Source organism: Struthio camelus, chromosome 16 (assembly GCF_040807025.1).
Source record: "Struthio camelus isolate bStrCam1 chromosome 16, bStrCam1.hap1, whole genome shotgun sequence".
Classification (NCBI taxonomy): domain Eukaryota; kingdom Metazoa; phylum Chordata; class Aves; order Struthioniformes; family Struthionidae; genus Struthio; species Struthio camelus.
This window is the reverse complement of record NC_090957.1, coordinates 15,814,682-15,835,430: the sequence shown is the minus strand read 5'-3', so window position 1 is coordinate 15,835,430 and position 20,749 is coordinate 15,814,682. Positions and strand designations below refer to the sequence as shown.

Below are 20,749 nucleotides of genomic sequence, written 5' to 3'. Positions count from 1 at the left end.
GCTAGGACTTTTCTGTTAAAATAGCCCAAACTCAGCCCAAGAACAATAGGCTAGAGACTTGCCATGAATAACTTTTAAGCTGGAAATTAGATTTCTTTCATCAGATGTGTAGAAATCCAGAAGGACCTTCCTATAGAACAGAGGGGAGCGGAGAAAAAAAAAAAACACACTAACATTTTAAGGAGTCAGATCATTATAAAAGTCATTGTAGAAAGCAGAGCCTGCGCTGACAAGGTCTGGACCTTACAACCCATCCCCTCCATCTCATTCTGTATTTCTCTGTACAGCATGTATTCTTTTCCCTACGACTTTTCTGCTTTGCTCTAATTTTCCAGACATAGGAGAGCACATGGCGGCGCAGCGGCTCATGTGAAAGGATCCCACGGATCCAAGGCCTGCTCCTCACACTCAGACGTTCAGTGCTGCCCAAGGCGGGGCAGGCATTCAAAATCTCAGCAAATTCACAACAGAAAAATCCACTCAGGGGTATCAGCTGCAAGCGACGCCATTGAGGGCTGGAGGAAGGCGGCGCGCCTGCCTCCCTTCGCCCTTCCCTCAGCGCCCCGAGGTCAGGGCCGCGGCGAGCAGCTGTCTGTGGGGAAAATGGCCGCTTTAGCCCTCTGCCGATCCGTAACGCTGGAGGACCCGCGGAGCCGCCCTCTCACCGCGTCTCTATGGCGCTGAGGCGCACCAGAGCGGGCCGTCGGCGCCGCTCCCGCTCGTAGCCTTGGGTGGCGCTCTATCCGCCTTGTGGCTCGGTGGTGGCTGTGGGCGGCGGCGCTCTGCGCCGCGGCGGGACCGCCTCGCTGGCCGGGCCGAGGGCGGGCCTGGCGGAGCCATGGCGGCTGTGCGGGGCCTGCGGATCTCGGTGAAGGCGGAGGCAACGGCGACAACGGCGGAGCCCCGCGGCCCGGAGCCGGAGCCTATGGAGGTGGAAGAGGGCGAACTGGAGACCATCCCCGTGAGGCGCTCGCTGCGGGAGCTCATCCCGGTGAGGGGCGGGAGGTGGGATCGGGGCAGGGGGGCGAAGGAGGGACCAGCCCCGGGGGAGGGAGGAGGAGGGCCGGGGGCCTGTGAGGGGGTTTGGGGGCGCCCGCGGGGGGAAGGGGCGGCGCCCGCGAGGGGGTTGTGAGGGGATTTGAGGGAGGGGGGCCGGGGGCCCCTGAGGGGAGTGTAGGAGGAAGCGGCCGGGACGTACTTGGGGGGCGCAGGGGGTAAGGGAGTCGGTGGGGAAGGGTTTGAGGGGACTGGTGTGGGGCTGGGGGTGGCAACGTGAGAGGAGTGCTTGGTAGAGGGGACACGGGGGTGACCCTGGGGAAGGGGGTTGGAGGCACTGGGGTACGGGGCTTTGAAAAGCGGGGCTTGAAGGATTTTTTTTTTTTTTAATTTATGCTAATTGCGCCGGATACAATCTAGTGAGGAGAGCTTTAATACTTAAAAAGTAAAAAGTGGGTCGGAGGAGAGCTAAACTCCTAAGTCGTCTGTTTTTTTTTTTTTTTTTTTTTACTCTGAAAACTTCTGTGGAAGTTATTGTAGAAATGATTCTCTAATTAGCTAATGTGCTAGCATGCTTTAGCTCCTACCAACTCTGTGGTCTAAGAGACAGCACCTTACTCCACTTCTTTGTTTTTCATGAGTCAAACCCAGGCAGTATTTTTTCCAGTTTCAAGTAATATATTTTTGTTCCCTGTTGTAATAACTCTTCACGTTTTGCTGCTCCAGAGGAAGTCTGACCTGTTACTAAGAAAAGGGGTTAGATTCTGTGGGCTTTGCTATCTCTAAACTGAGACTGGATTACTTCCTGGAAAAAGTGCTTTAGCCAAAATAATTATTGCAACACAAATGTAAACAACACATTTACACCTACCTGGTGATGGTCCTGAGGGTACCAGTGCCAGAATGAAAAGGCGCCATTGTTACATAAAGCAAACAATGGAAGGGATTGAGTTGAGTGACTGGCCCAGTGTCTATGGGGTTTAGTGCGGTCTTGCAAATTCAGCAGACCGGACTGATGAGAATGAAACTTGTGATTTGTTTTTTTTCCTGCGTTGTTCTTAATATTTACTCTATCAAAAGGTTTGTATCCAAAAAGTTAATGTTTCGTATTACTGGGTTTTTTTGGAAATAAGTTGTAAAATAATGAATGGAAGAGGGATGAAAGTTGCTTGTTTAACTGTGAAAAAGGGTTGGTGTTCTGACTTTGACTGTAACTTGAAGTTGTAAATTGGAACTCTAGGAGTCTGCTATCTTTATGGTCTGAACGTTAAATCTGTTAATGTTTTCCAAGGAGATTATACCTGAAGTTAAAATTGTGGCAATTTTAATTAGAAAAGGTTTTTGATCACTTCCATTGCATTGCTGAGACGGGGTAAGTAAAAACCTTAGCGGTGGCAGATACAGACACTGAATATTACCAAAGAAGAGAGTCTTCATATTAAGGAAGTTTGGTTCATTTGATGTGCACTCTCACTCACGTCAGTGAGAGTTATGTTTATATACCTATTTAGGGATGTAGCTTGGAGTATGGATCAAGAGGATGGATTTCTTGTAGAAATAGCCCCTTTTTTTTTTTTTCAGAATAGCAAGTTTGTTGGTTTTGGTGTTCATCAAGATATCATCACCGTTCTGCTTTATTTCAGGACACTAGTAGAAGATATGAAAACAAAGCTGGAAGTTTCATCACTGGAATAGATGTAACCTCCAAGGTAATTTTTACCCTGTGGTTCTTCAAAGCGTTCTCATTGTTGCTGCTGCGTAGGAGGAAGCATTTCATTCCTTCCTAAGAGGCACAGAAGTTTAGCTTCATGTTCAGATAGGTGGTATTTTTTAACAGCTAGAGAATTCTTCTTTTGTTGGTTATGCTTTGTCTCAGGATGTGATGTCTCTATAAGCTGTAAAAATTAGCATTTTTAAGTTACAAGATTTGTGAAGTCGTAGCTTTATGAATCTGCATCTTTGATTTTTTTTTTGGTAATTATTCACAAGCTTTTATAGTCTTGTTTTGGGTCTTTGGCACACAACTTTAAAAAATGTTTATACTGAAATTGCATTGATGCCACTCAATATTGCAAAACAAAGCTCTTTGCGTCAAGTCTTCTCTTATGTGAGTATCAGGAGGAAGAACAGACGCTTAGCAGGAAAATCTAGTTTCGTTGCCTTGTGTTGTTTAAGGGCATCACATTATTTAAGACTTAGTCTGAAGAATGTGAACAGCTGTTGCATTTAATTAACTTAATATTACATAATTCTATGGAAGAAGCTTAATCTCACAGCTCATATCTATACACGTAGTATTGAACTGGCAGTTTTTTCATATTGTATAATTGACCACTCTACATAGGATCTGGTAATGGAGAAAAAAGCATTTAGTCTTCTATATGCTTTATAGTACTGATAACATTTTACATGTTCAAACAGATATGAATCCCCAGAGCAGCAGTGCATTGGTAAAAGAAATGTATTCCCATTTTGCGTTAGTGAAACTCATCAAAAACTTACCAAAGAGTACCAAAAGAATTCCTGATGAAGACTGAAAATCAGCTATTTTGGCTTCAATATCTAGCTTCTGTATATTGTAGTTCAGTAAATGATTTGAAGTGATACTAGCCAGGAGAAAATGGTCAGCTTTGGTTGTATTCCTTAATCATGCAACTTTTTAAAAAATCGTATAACTTTTGTAATCATCATGTAATAATGTAACTTTTATTTTAAAAGTCTTAATAAATGCGGTTGAAGATTTTTCACAATCTTTAAAAAATAATCTAAAAGCATATATTTATTTTGAAATATATAATTGGTGACAATTTTTACTTATTCATTGTTTGTGTTTCAATTTTGACTTTGGTTAGTAAGATCTAAAAGTCTATGATGTTTCTTATTAATTCTGTAGATTAAGGAGCTTATCAGTCAGTTCCAATAATTGCACAAGGTCCACATGAGAACTTGCTTATGAGCTACTTTAGAAGTAGCTTGAATTGCCAGTCTAAGTAAGACCTTTGTAGTCAGCACTCTGGCTAGTGCCCTCTGAGCATGACAGCCCAGAGAGATTCTTCTGAAGACAACAAAGTGTATGTTTGTATATATGCTTAAAAACAGGTGAAAAGTCTCAGTAGCTTTACAACAAAAGATGAGTTTTCCAGATGGAGGAAAAGTTTGTTTCAAGAGAGAATTTACTGTCCACAGCCCTTGTACGTTCATTAGGAAGGAAAATATAATCTTACTATTCCATCACAGAGGCTAAGCTGTGGTGCAAGATAGCTTGTTTTCTCTGCATCTTAATTCCCATTATGTTCCTGGACCTAGGTTAAAAATATTATGTGGCACAAAAAAGTTTTAATGAATCGTTTTCACACTCTGAATCATACAGAACTCTTCAAAATGAACAGAATTATTAATTCAGATTATTACTGCCTGGTGAGTTGTGTTTTAAGTATCTGGCCCTTCCGTGCAGCTTGTTTGGAACGCTGCTCTGATTTTTGTTTTCACTACATCATTTTACTTTTTTCAGGAAGCAATTGAGAAGAAAGAGCAACGAGCAAAACGTTTTCACTTTCGAGCTGAAGTGAATCTTGCTCAAAGGAATGTGGCACTGGATCGGGACATGATGAAGAAAGGTAAGAGTTAGAGTTTATCAAACAGTCAAGGAGAAGAGATGCCCTTTTTACTTGCTCACAGTTTTTTGTTGCTCAATTTGTACTATAACACTTCCTACATTCCTAGAGGTTTTCTCAGATTGCCAAAATAAATCACTTCTATTTTTTTCCCTTTTTGTCACTGCTTTTTAAATTGCTTTGTAACAGTTATCGTTTCACTCTTTGTTTTACCAGTACCAGAAGGAAGACGACATTTTTTTTGTGTACCCTATCTGTTGTTGGCAACAGTACTTAGTGCTGCGTGTCCAAGATTCACCTTTGAGATCAGCCCTGCTTTCAGAATCTTTCAATTTAAAAAGGCCCTGAGTACTGCTTGTGTACTGGTAGAGGACTCTGTCCCAGGCGCAGTGAGATTAGATTCGGTGTTGTACGCACAGAGAATCATTGCACATGTGCTTTAAGTGGCAAACTGGGCATGTTGGAATGCAAGCGAGTTGACTGGGAGAAGCGCACCCAACAGGTTGGCACTTCTGGTATCCTGTTAGTTCTCAAGGCTTTTTTTTTCAAACTGGCAGCTTGGACCCAATAAACCATGCCCTGTAACAGCTCTCTGTCAGATGGTGGTGGAAGTGCTTTGTACCTGTCTGGGTCGCAGGCCTCAGTAGCATTCTGCCTCTTTGGTAGTTAGTGTATTTTGATAGTGTTTTCAAAATAAATGTTTTTCAGGCAGTTTGATCCCCGTTCAGTACCTGCATCTACCAATGCTCATAATGTTGCAGCCACCTTTTCCTCTTTTTAATTCGCAATTTATTAAGTTTTGCATTGTAGAATAATAATTCACGTTCTAGTCTTTTAGGTCACTGTGCATCATACTTGGTTTTTGTGAGCTCCCCTTTAGCTCATTTAAAATGTTTGTTTTATAAGCCTGCCTATTACTAGTATAAAAGCTTGCTCTATAGAAATGAGTGCTAGTTTTATATTTCTTTCTCTTCATAGCAATTCCTAAAGTGAGACTGGATACAATTTACATTTGTGGGGTGGATGAGATGAGTACACAGGACATCTTTGCCTATTTCAAAGAGTATCCTCCTGCACATATTGAGTGGTTAGATGATACATCATGTAAGTAAACTGTAACTCTTAATCTTTGTTATATTTGTCTTAACTCTGCCTCACGTTTCTTAGTGTCTTTGTAAGTGACTGATATTTCTCTGTCTCAGTTTACCAATAATTAGTCTTAGACAAAGAGATTTGAAAGGAAATAATCAATAACATACGGGGAAAATCAAGCACACTGTCTAGCTGAGTGTTTAGAAGGAAAATGTCTCATTTGTAAATGACCAAACATCTTATCGTTACTAGACTAAAGAAGAGACTAAAGAAATGCAGCAGTAGCCAAAAACGTGGCCAGTGCACAAACTGTCAAAGCAGGAGAGTCGCTGGTGAGGGATGTGAATGAGTTCATTACAAGTTAAAGTGGTATTCATCAAAAATTGTGGTCTAATTAACAGCATTTGAAGTAGTGAATGAAGATAAACTGGTGCATAGGGAAGAAAGAAACTACGTAGTATTCAGGAAAATGGAAAAGAAAAAACATCTGACCAAAAAGTGGTGGCTGACGAACTGAAGTTATTGGAAAGTGAGAGCGTAGAATAACTTGCAAGTCTCTAAGTGAAGGGGGGGGGGGAAGGTCTAAAAACTTTGTGTTGCTTGCTTTTTGACGTAGGTAGCATACCCATTTAAGTGTCGCAAAAGATGACATTCGGAGAGAAGATTAGTGAAAAATATTGGTGTGCAACTAGGCAGGTTGGTATGGTTTCGTGCTGGGAAGGAGCGCACTTGTTGCCGTGTTCATTTAGTGTGTTCTTGAGGCGAAATTAAAGTGGGTGGAAGAAGGTGTCAGCTGGATGTGATCTACATAGACTGGAAAAGGAATGTAAACTCACATTGCAAGGACTGTTTTGCAGAGTATGTGTGCGGTGAGATTGCCAGAAAGATATAAAGTTGTTGACAGTTGTGCTTTCCTCCATGATGTTGAAGACTGTACAAGAGCTGTTTGCCCAGCCCAAAATGGCACTGGATCGTGGAACTAGAAGGCTTTGAGATTGTCAGGCGGTTAAAAGTCCTGTAACTGGAAATTTCATATGAAAAAGAAGTAAGAGCCAGTGCGAATTTCCCTATCGAATTGGGATTGCTGGAGGCTAGTTTATTGACAAGCATGGCAGAGACCTGAGAATTAGTAGCGCAGTTCTTGGAATGACTGCGTAGGAGTTAAGTCCAAGTGCAACACTAAAGACAGGGTATACTACAAAAACATTAGTAACCTTGAAGTCAATGTGTGTGATGGTTTGAATTATAGTCGCAAGTTGTCAGAAGATTTGAAGAACAGTGAGCCCTAGGTAGAAAATTGCAATAAAGACTTGCTAGATGAAGCTATGATGATGCTTAAGCTAGCAACTGCACAGCTTAACACCTGTATCTGAGGTACTTTTTTCTGAAATGTTACATGAGTGAATTGAGTGTAGAGTAAGACTGAACTTGGAATGCAAAAATATCAGCTTCAGAGTTTAACCATACTTTTTACATTTATAGTTAAAACTGGTTATTTGGTGGTTAGTTTCTGTGCTGTATTTAAGTTAGCATGCTGTTAGATTAGTAATATAAGGTATTGTTATGCTCAGCTGCAGTGCACATTGGTATGAAACCTACGCTTGGTGAAAATGTGAGGAAGAAGCATTGTCTCTTCAGCGTAGATTTGTGTCACAGCATGGCGAAAATGTGAAAGTTCCCAATTGAATTACGTCTCAAGGTGTCTTAATACAAAGGTGAATTGAGACCGTGTTCTGTGCTCCAAACTGAGAACGTAAAATTGTAAAGGCTTTGAAAATTTGGAGCGTCAAAGGCAGGCAGGCATACATACACAAAAAAGTTACTAGCCGGTCTGAACTTAGCGTCTGGGTGCTATTCACCTTATAAATCTTGTGGGTCCAAGTAATTTAAGGGAATTATTATTATTATTTTTGAAATGCTATGTAGTTTGCTTGATATCCAAGTATGTTCATAGCTATCATTTGCTTAATGGTAGAGCATTTGTAAATGACATTTGTAGTTGAATTTGTACTGACTGCATCCCTGGAGAAAGCTTTGTTCAGAACCTGTTTTTAAGGTGTGTATTTTTTGTTTTGTTTTTTTTTTACCTCTTTCAATTTCAGCATCTATAAAATCCTTTTATTGGCCTAATTATCAGTTTTGTTTATACTTAAGATCTTAGTACCATCTCTTGATGCTTCAGGCATGTATTGAATCTCATTGCACTTTTCTAAGTGCACCAGAAACTTAGTAATCATATTAGTAAACTGTGCACACTATAACCTCGACAAAATGTTTGAGCACTCTCTCCTATTTTTCTGCTTTTTGGAAAAAATAACAGAATTCTGCAGTAAGGCCCAAGGTGCTGTTAACTTACCAAACAAAAAAATATCAAGGCTTATTTCATAGCATCTCTGTTTTGATCACGTGTGTGTGCTAACAGGTTCGCGAAATACTTTAGCCCTAATTCGATATCCTAATACGCTCTGCTCAGGAAGTAGTCTATAATATATATGGTTGTGCATTTCAGTGGCTTTGGTTTTGATCAGTTGTTGTGTGTTTTTTGTAAAATGTTGAAAGCTGTGTGTCCCCCGGCTTTCCAAGCGTGCTAAAGAATACGTCTTCCCCTGCGAGAAATATATCTGATTACTTTTTTGTCATGTAGTTACATGAGAATATTTCTGAACTTAGTATTATTAGTTAGTAATTTCCCTCCGTTAAGGAAGTGTATGTAACTGCTTGTTTTACAAACTTTTTTTGTGTGTGTTTCTGTGTGTATGTCATAGGTAATGTGGTCTGGCTTGATGAAGTAACAGCAACACGGGCCCTAATAAATATGAGTTCCCTGCCTGATCAAGAGAAACCAAAAAGCAGGGAAAACAGTGAAGAGAAGACAGCTGAAAAAAACAAGAAAGGTAGATGAAATATGTGTATGTGTATATATAGAGATGATCTAGTACAATCGATGAAACTTTAAACTTGTGCTTGGGTACTTCATAATCTGAGTTACTGAAGGAGCTTCTGTCATATAGTTTCAGGTAAATGTATTCTGCCACTTTTAAAAAGGCTTTCATCTTGGAAACCTTTTGAAGAAGCTGCTTCTTAAAAGGTGGGTTGGAGTTAGACCAAAAGCAGTAATTCAGTCCATACTGAGCATGTTGGATGCAGGGTCATATTCAGATATGATGTTTATAGTGGTACAGGTCTCACAGAAATAAGTCTGTGTGACATGCATGCAGAGGAGGTAGAAGGATGGATTGTAAGTGTGTGGAAAAGCAGGTGTAAGGAATTGTCATATTTTCTGAAATACGGCAGTTCATTCTTTGCTTGATACAATGCCATCGTTTATCATGTGTGTTGTTAACACTGACGTGCCAGTGTATCACTTCACCACTGCGTATGTCGTCTCTAAATTTGGCCCTTATACTTTCAGATAAGCAGCACACCGAAAGGTCAGTTATAGTGGAGCAAAGCAGCGAAACACTTTGTTGTGATGAATCTGGTACCTGCATGCCCTAATTTTAAGCCCGTTTTACTTCTATGGGTATAAATTGAGAATCAGGCTTTTGCTATGTTATAACTGTATAGAACTGTTACGCTGTTAGGCTAATGTGATTAATTGCTGTGGTTCAAAGTACTGTACCACACAGTACTAACAGAGTGATGTTGTGTTAACCCTGGTATATAGCGTATGTAAACAAAATCTATCAACAAAATGCAAATGACCAATCTCTCCACTTTATATTTGCAGCGGTACCCAAAGCCTTTTTGTAAAGTCTGATTTTTAGGGCTTTGTTGAACTTGTGGATCCTTCTTACTCATCTCCTTTTCTTGTTGCTTTTCTGCACGAGGCAGTGGCTCCTCAACAATCCACATAATTTCAAATGTAGGGTAAAGGTTGATAATGCTTTAAGTAAGCTTGCTATGAAGTTTTTGGAAATTACCTAATGTCTTGTTTAAATGGATATAAATATTTGTATATTAATCTTGTTGGCCACAAAGTATGCATTACACCATCACTACACCACATCGCATATATAATAAAAAATGTTGTCATCTAAATTCCTCCTACATACACTTATTCACCTGTTCATCTGGAAAAGTTAAAAATATTAAGTATTAAGTTCAAACTCTTCAATTACGTCTTACAGTGTGAGATGCCTATAGGTATACTGAAGTAATTTGGCTTAGTTACCTTCCTTTTCTAGGTAAGAATTTGGGGTTATTTAGATACCTAAGGAAGCAAGAGATATTACCATAAGAAGTTTGCTATTTAAAAAAGTGGTTGAATGTTCTCCCTGATAGAATTTAATTTTTCAGATTTGAATTTGGCAATTTTATCTTCCTGAATTCTCTCTTTGGTGTCATTTTGGTTAATTGTGCTTCACTCTCTTCTTTGAAATTGGGTATAGTTGTTGAGATCTGTTGAAAAGCTACTGCTCTCCCATTATAAGTTGTCAAGTCCATTGTCAGAGGAGATTATATTTCTGAGTTCTTAACAGTTTTGTTAGTCTTGTGTAGCGTCTGTAAAGTACTCTGAGATCTTTGCATGAGAAATGACACTAGTATGTGTTGACAGTTGTCAATACAGATTTTTTTGGGAGGAATATTTGGGGAAAAAAAATTCCAATCACAATTTTAACACTGGAAGAGCTATGCTGGCATTTCACAGTATAGATGGTTCTGGAAGTGTGTACTCTTCTGTTAATTGTTTCACTTTGAAATTAAGTCACGAAGTTGGTTTTTTTTTTTTTTTTTTTGAGCTATCTCAGAAACTGTTAAACTTTTGAATATTAACCTATTTAACATTTTTGGTATTGAATACCTGTAGATACTTACAGCATTTTAAGGGGAGGGCAGAGGAATTAGGCTTTTGAGTGCCTTTTAAGATCTTGCCCTTGTTGATCTCTGCCATAACTTGAAATGCAATGCAATTTCATTTGTTTTCAAATAATTAAATTTATAATCCATGGGTGCTGCCCTAGGCACTCATCTGCACAGGGGCTGTCTGGTTAATGTTATTCTGTGCTCATGTGTGTTTCAAATTTCTATAGACATTTACTGTTTTGATTATTCGCTAGGGTGCACAGAAGAATGGATAACATCTTCAGTTTGATTTCAGAGAATGTAGGTAATGCTAACGAAATGCTAGTGACACACTAAAGTGGAGACTTTTCCTTTTTTTTTTTTCTTTTTTAGAAAAAACGGAGGAAAGTTCTGAGGATGAAACAGAAGAAGGCGAGGTTGAAGATGACAATCCAAGTGATGTTGAGGTCAGTGTAGAAAGAAAGGAAAAGCACTGATGTGAAAATTTTGCTCTGAGCGGTGTAAAGTCTTCAAAACATTGTAGTTTCAACTATATGAATTCTAATTATTAATTTAATTACTAAAGTAAATTGGATGGAGAAATGACAGGAAGAGCAGATATGCTGTTGGAGAGACTATCCACATAGAAATGCTTTGTGAAAATAGATTTTAAGGAGTGAAAGGGCATTCAGCAGCTAAGAGCCTGAGTGGCTGCTCTGTTCTGGTGAGAGAAGACATGAAAGAGAAATAAGAGACTGAATACTGATCTGAAGGCGATGCTTAAAGGGGCAAAAGGGATTGAGGCTGTCCACGGATATACATGGGATTGAGCATACACATTGATGTTTTGTCAAGTAATTAGTCTTCCCTGGCTGAATATGTAACAGGTATGATTAGTTTTTCTTGAGGGATCACTCAGAAAATACTCATACAGGTCATGGAAACCTGAATTTTAGTCTATATAACACAGATATTGATTTTTTTAAAATACCTTTTACTCATTGTGTGAGGGCGTGAGAACCTGTTAATGAAACCAGTTAGAAATTAAACAAAAAATAAAATTGGGTAGTTGTTTTATTTTGTCCAACGTAAGCGCTATTTATTTTCTGCACTTCAATCAGTACCATACTTTCTATACTTTCATTTGGAAAATTACTGGATTTATAATCTGAGATGACGTTATGAAGGACAAGAAGGAAATATTTTAAATCTTTAAGACAAATTACTTAAAAAATTCATATCAGTTGCCAGGAAAAAGAAAAGTTCATTTGAACAGGATTTGAAAAGTGACTTTCTTAATAATCAGTCGATTGCTTCTCCTTAAGCAATCCATTTTCATTCAGCAGTGATTTTATTTTTGAGTCCAAAATACCTTTTTTGCCCCCCAAAGTTGGATGCCCTCTCCCAGGTAGAAGAGGATTCTCTCCTGCGTAATGATCTTCGCCCTGCCAATAAACTGGCTAAAGGAAACAAGCTATTCATGAGATTTGCTACTAAAGGTAAATGAACAGCTTAACAAGCATAATGAATTGATTGCTTGTTGCAGTTTTATTTGTTGACTAATTAATGACTCAAGTGACCTAATTTGCATTTGAAAAAATGTTAGTATTTGCTAAACACTAAGTGTTAAGATTTTACAATAAATATACGTTTAGTTTGTGAATTAAATCCAATTCAAGTTGTATAAAGATTATTGTTTATAAAATTTTGTTTTGGGCTCAATATGAGACATTCTTCTCGATATTGTAGAACAGATTTTACGATGCCCTTCTCTACAAAGGTCAACCTCACGTTTTATAAATACAAAAATCATTTGAGGTGTTTACGAGGTATTAATGGAAATTGTTGCTGAATACAGTTGAGATAGTAAATTGTGTTTATGAGTAAAATGAACATACATACTATTTCTGGGCTGTGTGAAAAGTGACGTATCCATAGAGAATAAGAAAGTCAGGAGTAAGGTAAGTATAGCCTCCAGCAGTTACAGTGGGATGTAATGCACTATAAAGCTGATACATAGAAAGTTAGAGTCTCCACTGAATTAAGTTTCTGGACACAAATAAAACTCCGATGGGAGGAGAAATTTCAGAGGAGGTGTCAGCAAAATTTCATCCTTCATGAGGGAGATTGAAGTAGTATTGCTCTGTAAGACCTATTCAGTCTTCCTTTCATTCTCTGTGCCTTTGGCTGGATGGTTATTTATTTTTATGTTAGTGTAATAAGATATATTTTAAGGGGGGAAAGATTGCTTTAATTTATGTTTTTTCAGATGACAAGAAAGAGCTGGGAGCTGCAAGGCGAAGCCAGTATTACATGAAATATGGCAATCCCAATTATGGAGGCATGAAGGGAATTCTTAGCAATTCTTGGTGAGTATTCTTAGCAGTTCTTTGAGTACAGGATAGAAGAATTGGAATATTGCAAGTACTTGGACAGGCTAGTCTAAAACTGTTTAATTTGTAAATTTATTTTTTTCTCAAACGTAAATGTTTAAGTGTGAATCATGTTTTAGCAAAATGACTATGAATTTGCAAGGTGAATGTTTTCTCTTGAAATTAATGAATATTTATATTCAAAACATTCTGACAGAACAGGCTTCTGGCATAAATGTGTTCTGCTATTAAAGGGAGTGGTAATTGCATTTGCTTAACCTGGAATTGCCTTTTCTGTGACAGAAATAACCTTTTTATGATGTTTCAGGAAACGAAGATACCATTCACGTCGAATCCATCGGGATGTGATAAAGAAAAGGACGCTCATTGGGGATGATGTTGGCTTGACTCCTCCTTATAAACATCGTCATTCAGGTAATTGATGCCGTTATGTAGAACCTGTAAGGACGCAAGTTGAGAAATGGAGGGCTGGAAAGGACCTTAAGCAGTGTCTTATCTAGTCCCTTACAGTGCGTGAAAGTCGGGTATACTTCTTAAAAACAAACACACACACACACACACACCCCTAAGGCACTTTTTCAGGTTTTACAAGGAATAGCTGAGGTATCAAATTCCTGCTGTTCATTGGCTTACCAAAATAGCTGCCACTTTTTATTTGATGTTTTCCTTTTACAAATGTCGGATGTGGGGCTGTAGCATCAAGGACAAAAAAAAAAAAACCTCTTTAAACTTAGTGGCAATTTGTCATATTTGCTATTTCAATTCTTCTGTTGTTGTTCCATGTCTAGTGCTTGCTATTTCAAACGTAACTAACAAAATTCTATTCATTAGGCTTGAATATCTGCAGTCGCCCTCTAAGATAGTGGGTGTGCATCAGAAAAATAACTGATGTAAACATCTTTGACTTGAGGGAAATTTAATGCCTAAGTTTGGTAGTATTTAAGTAGCCTGTTTAAAAATATAGCCATGGACATATCAAATCACACTAAAGCTTTTACATGCTGATAATGTACTGTCTTCTGGAATGATGTCTGCACACTGTTGATAACCAAATGTAAGAGGCTTGACTTGTATCTAAAGCAGTATATATGATAAATTCAGACTAATAATGTGTGTGCTTTTTTTGGCATTGCTGCCAACAAGACTTGGAGGGATTGTACAGCTTGCACGGCCAGCAGTTGTCACATTAAGCCCTCCAGGATCATAAGAGTTGTTATGTTAAGTTCAGGAGGTATGACCGCCTATAACAAGAGGCAGTTAGACTCTCTATATTCAGTTCAGCTTTGTACTTCAGCAGTCTTCTGAGACAATGAACAGCAAGGACTTTTTGCTATCATGGTAATTTACTTCCACTTAGACTCTTCTGTAATACAGATTCCATTTAGAGTATTTTGCAAATGTCTCTCTCTCTTTAGTCTTGAAGAACTATATAGACTCCTTATGAAAAGAAGGATCACTTATTTTACAGTGTTCTTTCTGCCTCAGTTTCAAGGAACTTTGTACAAACAGTAGACTTCAGTTTATCAGAATCTGTTTCACTACAGGCCTAGTAAATGTTCCTGAGGAGCCTATTGAGGAGGAGGAAGAAGAGGAAGAGGATCAGGATATGGATGAAGATGATAGAGTTGTGGTTGAGTACCGCGATGAACTGCAAGCTTTCAAACAGTCTCGAGACCGCAGTGCAGCCAGACGATCAAGTGCTAGTGCATCAGATTCTGATGAAATGGACTATGATCTTGAACTGAAAATGATATCAACCCCCTCTCCCAAAAAAAGCATGAAAATGACAATGTATGCAGATGAGGTGGAATCACAACTGAAAAACATTAGGTAAAAGTTTATCTAAAAGTATCCATGAAAAGGCATTCTAAATTTAAAAAAACATTAATCTAACTAAGGCCTAAAGTTGTTCATTCAGGTAGTTATGTCCATATTTGAGAAGGTGGTTCTGAACTCTGAAGAAGTTAGATAACTTCAGGCACACTGATCATTTGTTTTCTCGAGTAGCAGGAGCTGATAGTGCTTTGGGGAAGATGAAAATACCTCAGTCACCGTTGTATATATGCAAAATTCTCAGTGGTAGACAATAATTCTCCTTGAAATCTTTTCTTAGATGACTCTTTCCTTAAGACTGATTACGGCAGATCTTAGCAACAGAACTATAAAGATAAATGGTTGAAGCTACAATTTTAATTCTTAGCATCGTTTTGTAGTAGGTATTTTAATGACGAAATACAAAATATTGAAAATACTGACACAGGCTTTTAATTTCAATTACAGTTTTTAAAATGTTGCTCCCGTTACAGTATCCATAACCTAGCATTATGATAATAATGAAGCTGACAGTGGAAGCGGTAGAAATTGATGAGAACAAGCACAATTAACTTGTTGGTTTCATAGCTGGACCAGGGAGAAATAACTACTCTTTCTCTTTTCCCTTTGCTCTTCCGTCTTTTCTCAGAAAAAAAAACAGCCCATAAGTATTAATGGCAGTATGTAATTTTTTCATTGTGGACATATTAATAACCTGCAGTATATGTAATTTTAGTTAAAATAACTTTAAAATATGTCCCTTTGGTAGTACAATTATACCATAGTTCATTCTAATGTGAGGTAGCTCTTCAGAATTCTGAAGTTGTTCATTTGCGCTGAATTTTGACGCAGAGGCATTGCCTTAGAGACACAGACTTGATGTTTGCCTTGAAATAGATACCAAGGTATTCACGTGACTGTTGCTAGACTCGGGATTCTGACTAGAACGGGTGCTCTTTTATTTCACGTTTTTACCCCTGTTTCTCAGTAGAGAAATCTTGATTTTGCTGTTCTCAGTAGTGTAATTTTACATACAAGAAGTCTTAGGAACTATACTAGATTTAATGTAAGGGACTTTTGAATCTATTGTTATTTTATTTAGGAACTCTATGCGAGCAGATAGTATAGCAACCAGTAACGTCAAAAATCGGATTGGCAGTAAAGGATCATCAGAGAAAGTTGCAGATGTAAGACTTCTATTAGAAGAAAAACGTCAAAATAATTCTGGGCCACGTCAGCCAAACAGCATTGTAAAATCAGGTAATTTGAAATTCCTACGTTGTGCAGAGCTATGACTGTCTCATAAAAATTGGTGTGTTCATTTCACATCAATGCTCCTCTGTAACTTATAAACTTGAGGGAATTGTGTTTAGCAGCACTTTCTGCATTCATAGAGTTAATTTTCCTCACTGAGCCAGAGCTGGAGATTGCTTTTGGGGAAAAATGAAGTACGTTTAAGTGAGAGAGTGACATGTATTTTTATCCGATCTCTTTGCCTGTGTGTCTGTTTCCCCTGCTTTGTCCTTTTGCGTTTACTTAGTCCTAGAGGCAGAGAATTTGTAGTTCTCTATGGGAAAATGCACAGCACTTCCAGGAGCTCACGTACAAAATCACACCTGAGACTCTAGCTACTCATATGAAAGTACTGGTATAATGTGAATATGAAGCTATTTTTTATTTGGCAATTATTTTATTTTACACTTAATTGACTTTCTTTTTTTGACTTGGGTACATGTAATTTCAGCTACCTCTGGCATACGTAGTATCCAAAGGTTGTCTGACTGACGGTGTAAGATCCTCTTTTGCATCAGTGCAACGTAGAGGTTGCCTTAGTATGTTTTGCCACTTTTGTGCATTTTGAGGCTTTGATAACTTGCCACATAAATCTTTCAATTTCCTTTGCACTCTTATTTCTGCTTGAACCTTCTTTAAGACTGGGAACGTCAGGCTAAACCAGACACGTGTCAGAATGCGTGATTCCCATCATGGGTTAAGTATCAATATATTTAGAATTCTTATGTTCTGGTTTTCATTTTATTCTGCAAGATATTAAGCAGTATTAGAATTCTAAAGTAAGTTATCCATTATCTAAAAGAATCATTGAAGGCATACCAATTTTCCTGTAATCACACCTCATGCTGGAGACATACCACTCTCTCCGCTGCTGTGCTGCTGAACTGTAGAAGTGCAGCAAGCTATGGAGTGATTATTACTTTTTTTGGTCCTTTGGACAGAACACAGCCTGAAGACATTTAATGTCGATTGGGGGTGGGTGGGGGGGAATCTAGGCAAGTATTGCATACATTTCCAGGACTGAATATGGAGTATGAAAGACTTTCTGAAAAGAATTCAGAAAAGATTGTAAAACCTCCAACTGGAGGTAACTTTTTTTTTAAAGTGAGTGAAGAAGATAAAATTAGCTGGCAGAAGTAAACGAAATGCAACGTATGATTTTGATTAAAATGACAACAATACAAATAAATTTTAATCACTGACAATATCCACAGATGTGCGGCAGAGACTGGGAAAAAGACCACATTCTCCAGAAATTAAGCCTCCAAGTAATACCTCTGCTCCTCGTCGAGAACCGATATCAGACGTACACAGCCGATTAGGAATCCCCAAACAAGATGTAAAAGGCCTCTACTCTGATACCAGAGAGAAGAAATCAGGTTAGTGTTATGGAGAAAATGTAATAACGCAATCCCTTTGGTTTTAGAGTGGAAGGGGAATTTCAACTGAAAATCCTGCAGGATGTTTTGTTGAGTGAAATTGAGATGAATTAATAAATGTGTGTTCGGACCTTTGAAGCCTTCAAAAACTTAGGAAGCATTTATTGCAAATCAAAAGGGTCAGACTCTACCCCAAGGGAAGCTGATGCAGCTTACATAAAAGATTATGGACTGTATATACATATTTCCCAGGGGAGGTGAAAGTCACCGGTAAAAAGGATTCTTCTGGGGAAGAGTTGCGGCAATAGAAGTATAACGACACAAAGAACGAGGGAAAACAGTATCTAAACCACATCTGAGCCCTGTTCTTTTTCCTAATTTGAATATTATACTATGTTATATTATTTTCCAACTGTGGTGTTTAGAGAGTTATGAATGATTAGACTGACACAAGGCACGGTTACACTGGTAATTAGTTTTCCATTGGGTATGGAAAGTAACTTTCTACTAACACCTCTGTGTCCATACTAGAATACTTCATGCGGACTCAACTCCAATAAATCTTGCTTATGCTAATTTTACTAATGCCTTTTGCCTGCACAGTTCAGCTCCTTACTGTTTATGCTGTCGCCCATGTAATTCACATAGCTATATTGGTAAAGCATATAGAAGTCTAAACTTCTTTGATCTTTCATTGAAATAAGCAGGGATTTCCCTAAATACATGCAGGTAGTTTGAGCTAAGACGGTAATATGTTTCCATAGGTATGTTTAAAAGCATACTTTAAAACTGTGGTCAAAAGAAGACAGTAAAGTAAGTGTGACACTGACACTTCAGACCTGCGTGCAGCATTCTCTGCAAATGGTGTGAATGAGGCTTTACTGAGCCTCCCGTATTTTAAATTCAACTACTGCTTCACAGGATAGTTCCATCTCAAAGATAAGGTGGGAGAAATTGAAGTACCAAAATTTTAAGGAGGTGCAGCAAATTTAAGACGGGGTTCTTCAGACTTCTTCAAGAACTCTTAGTCCTATCGTTTTATGTTGATTTTTTTTTTAAGTTTTTTTCTGTCCATCTAATTAGGTAATTTGTGGACCCGATTAGGATCTGCTCCGAAGACGCAAGAAAAGACTTCAGATAAACCTGAAAATTCTGTGGCATCTCCAGAGGAAGATGATTCAGAGCTCCAGCGGGTTTGGGGTGCTCTCATTAAGGAAAAAGAACAATCTCGGCAAAAAAAGAGTCGATTGGATAATTTACCATCTCTACAGATTGAAATCAGCCGGGAAAGCAGTTCTGGATCAGACACTGAATCATGATGTTTTTTATACTCTGATCTCTCAAGATTATGACTCTGCAATATGGCAAGATTTCCTTTGCCCAAAAGCTGGACACTGGCAAAGACTCAGCAGTGAAGGTTCCAGAAGAGTCTCCATTCCTTTTATACAAAAATAGAGATGCATATACCACTTGAAACCTAAAGCAATCTCATTTGTCTGCAGTCTGTGGTTGGCCCTGTGTTATGTAGGGCATTGTCATATATGTTTATTACAGCAAACTTGTAGTTAATTCTAGCAAAACACGTTTCCCCAAGCTTTGAACTTAGAAGAGGCAGAAATACTCTGTATTTTTAAGAGGACCTTTTTGTTCTTAATATTTGTAACATGGAGTCTTTTAACAAAATATTTTACACAGTTCATCCAAAGAACAGGGCATTTCATAATCAACAATGCTGCCTTGCCCTTCTGGCTGTTACCAGCACCTTTCCTTTCCTCCTAAAGTAATAACAATAATGCTTCCTGGGTGGGCAGCCAGCAAGGATAAAGCATAAAGGGACTGTCACGTCCCCTTCCTCCAAAATATTGAATGTAAATCTAAGTTAATTTTTTTTAGTACAGTAAAGTTTAAAATAGTATCCAAGTAGCATCATTGCTCTGAAAGAATTCCACTCGTTTCTTTTGGTGATACTATGTTCTGCTGTAGTAGAGATTGAGGTTCAAGACTGCAAAGTTTGATGTTTGAGAATTGTGCAAATTCCTGAGACTTTTTTTTTTGGTTACATGCTGAAAAATTATATTTCTTTCAATTTAGCTGTATTATGTTTTGAAGAAATCTAACAGTTTAAAAACTTACTTTTTTATATTTGTGAGAATTTTCCTGTTGGCCACGGTGAAAGCTATAGTGGTGTTTTCCTATGTGCTGTTTAACTATATATGTGTATATATATAATTGAAAGAGAAAAGGAAGACTATAGGATCACTGTCTCATGTCAGTATTTTTGAATGTTCGTATTGTATAGTACATGTGGATGTGCACATGGTTGACTTGCAACATTCAGCTTTTTTTACCCACATACCCTCCCTAGGTAGGTAAAGGGTTGTTCAGTGTGCAGCTGCATTTTTTTTTTCTTCCCGTTGCCTATGGCATTTATTTTGATTGCCAGTAATTCTCAATAAGGAATAATGCTAGCATATCACATTCTGATAGCTGGAACATGTAGCAAGAACATTGCCTGCTGTGTTTGGAGAGTCTGAAAAATTGCTTGCATCGTCCTGATTTCCTAAGTTCCATCGGCCCCAAATGTCTGTGAATCTCTTCCCCTTTCTGCTTTTCTAACAAATGTTTTCTTCTTTTTCTTCTATTTTTATACTAAGTTGAAGTTGGTTTGAGGCCTCACAAAAGCAAGGAATCTGCAGTCAACTTTCTTTATAGCTTCGTTATGTGTGAGAATAGCAGCGTGTAAAATGGAAGGTGCGGTGACTAGAAGGGCAATCTGAGGACTGCTTGGGCTTCAAGCCTTATTATTTTCTTGTGACGCTCACCCTTGATTTTTGTATTTAATTATTGGATCTATAAATACGGCTCATAAAAATACTGTTGGGAGTAAGTGACTGCAATGTCTGATCACTGTAATAATACATTTTAATGTGTGCTTTCATTAATATCCCTTCTAAAGCTTTAAAATAGAACCGTACTTATACTAAACCTGTTTTTCAAGATCCTGATGAACTTATTTCACCGGTGTCTTTTTTTCCAGTAAACTTTTTGGGTTGTATTACTGCCTTGCATCCAGTATGACCTTCCTTTTTCTGAAAAGAGAAGGTAGATATGAATCGTGGACCTGCTCTATGGAGACAGGCAACTGCGTTGTTGCGAACCCTTGCATGTTTTTGAGCTCAGCAGCTGACTGTGGTCTGCTGTTAATGTTGCTGATAACCACTGTGTTTCCGTGTAAATACTCATCATTTGAGTCTGGTGAAGGACAGAGACTAAGTGGTGTGAAAGGTAAAACGTGAGCAGAAAATCTCTTCAACTGATACAGAAAGATCCGAACGAAAGGATGTATGAAAACAAGAAAACTGCTGTAGATGACATGTTGCATTCA

The 20,749-nt window shown here is 38.4% G+C and overlaps 1 protein-coding gene across 1 annotated transcript; it reads left to right on the top strand.

Moving 5' to 3' along the window:
• The first annotated feature begins 335 nt into the window (after positions 1-335).
• On the top strand, positions 336-20,369 carry NCBP3 (nuclear cap binding subunit 3). The gene is made up of 13 exons (XM_068909695.1): positions 336-991; positions 2,640-2,705; positions 4,508-4,613; positions 5,589-5,714; positions 8,468-8,596; positions 10,881-10,954; positions 11,878-11,986; positions 12,757-12,856; positions 13,188-13,294; positions 14,425-14,710; positions 15,795-15,952; positions 17,200-17,364; positions 18,448-20,369. The coding sequence occupies exons 1-13, from the start codon at positions 839-841 to the stop codon at positions 18,681-18,683; spliced, it is 1,815 nt and encodes a 604-aa protein (XP_068765796.1). The 5' UTR covers positions 336-838; the 3' UTR covers positions 18,684-20,369.
• The last annotated feature ends 380 nt before the right edge of the window (positions 20,370-20,749 follow it).

What these genes read in the sequence shown, in the direction of transcription:
- NCBP3 (XM_068909695.1), top strand. Translation starts at nt 839, where the DNA reads ATGGCGGCTGTGCGGGGCCTGCGGATCTCGGTGAAGGCGGAGGCAACG. An exon ending in GAATAGATGTAACCTCCAAG is followed by an intron (nt 2,706 to 4,507) that starts GTAATTTTTACC and finishes TACTTTTTTCAG; the next exon opens with GAAGCAATTGAGAAGAAAGA. An exon ending in TCGGGACATGATGAAGAAAG is followed by an intron (nt 4,614 to 5,588) that starts GTAAGAGTTAGA and finishes TTCTCTTCATAG; the next exon opens with CAATTCCTAAAGTGAGACTG.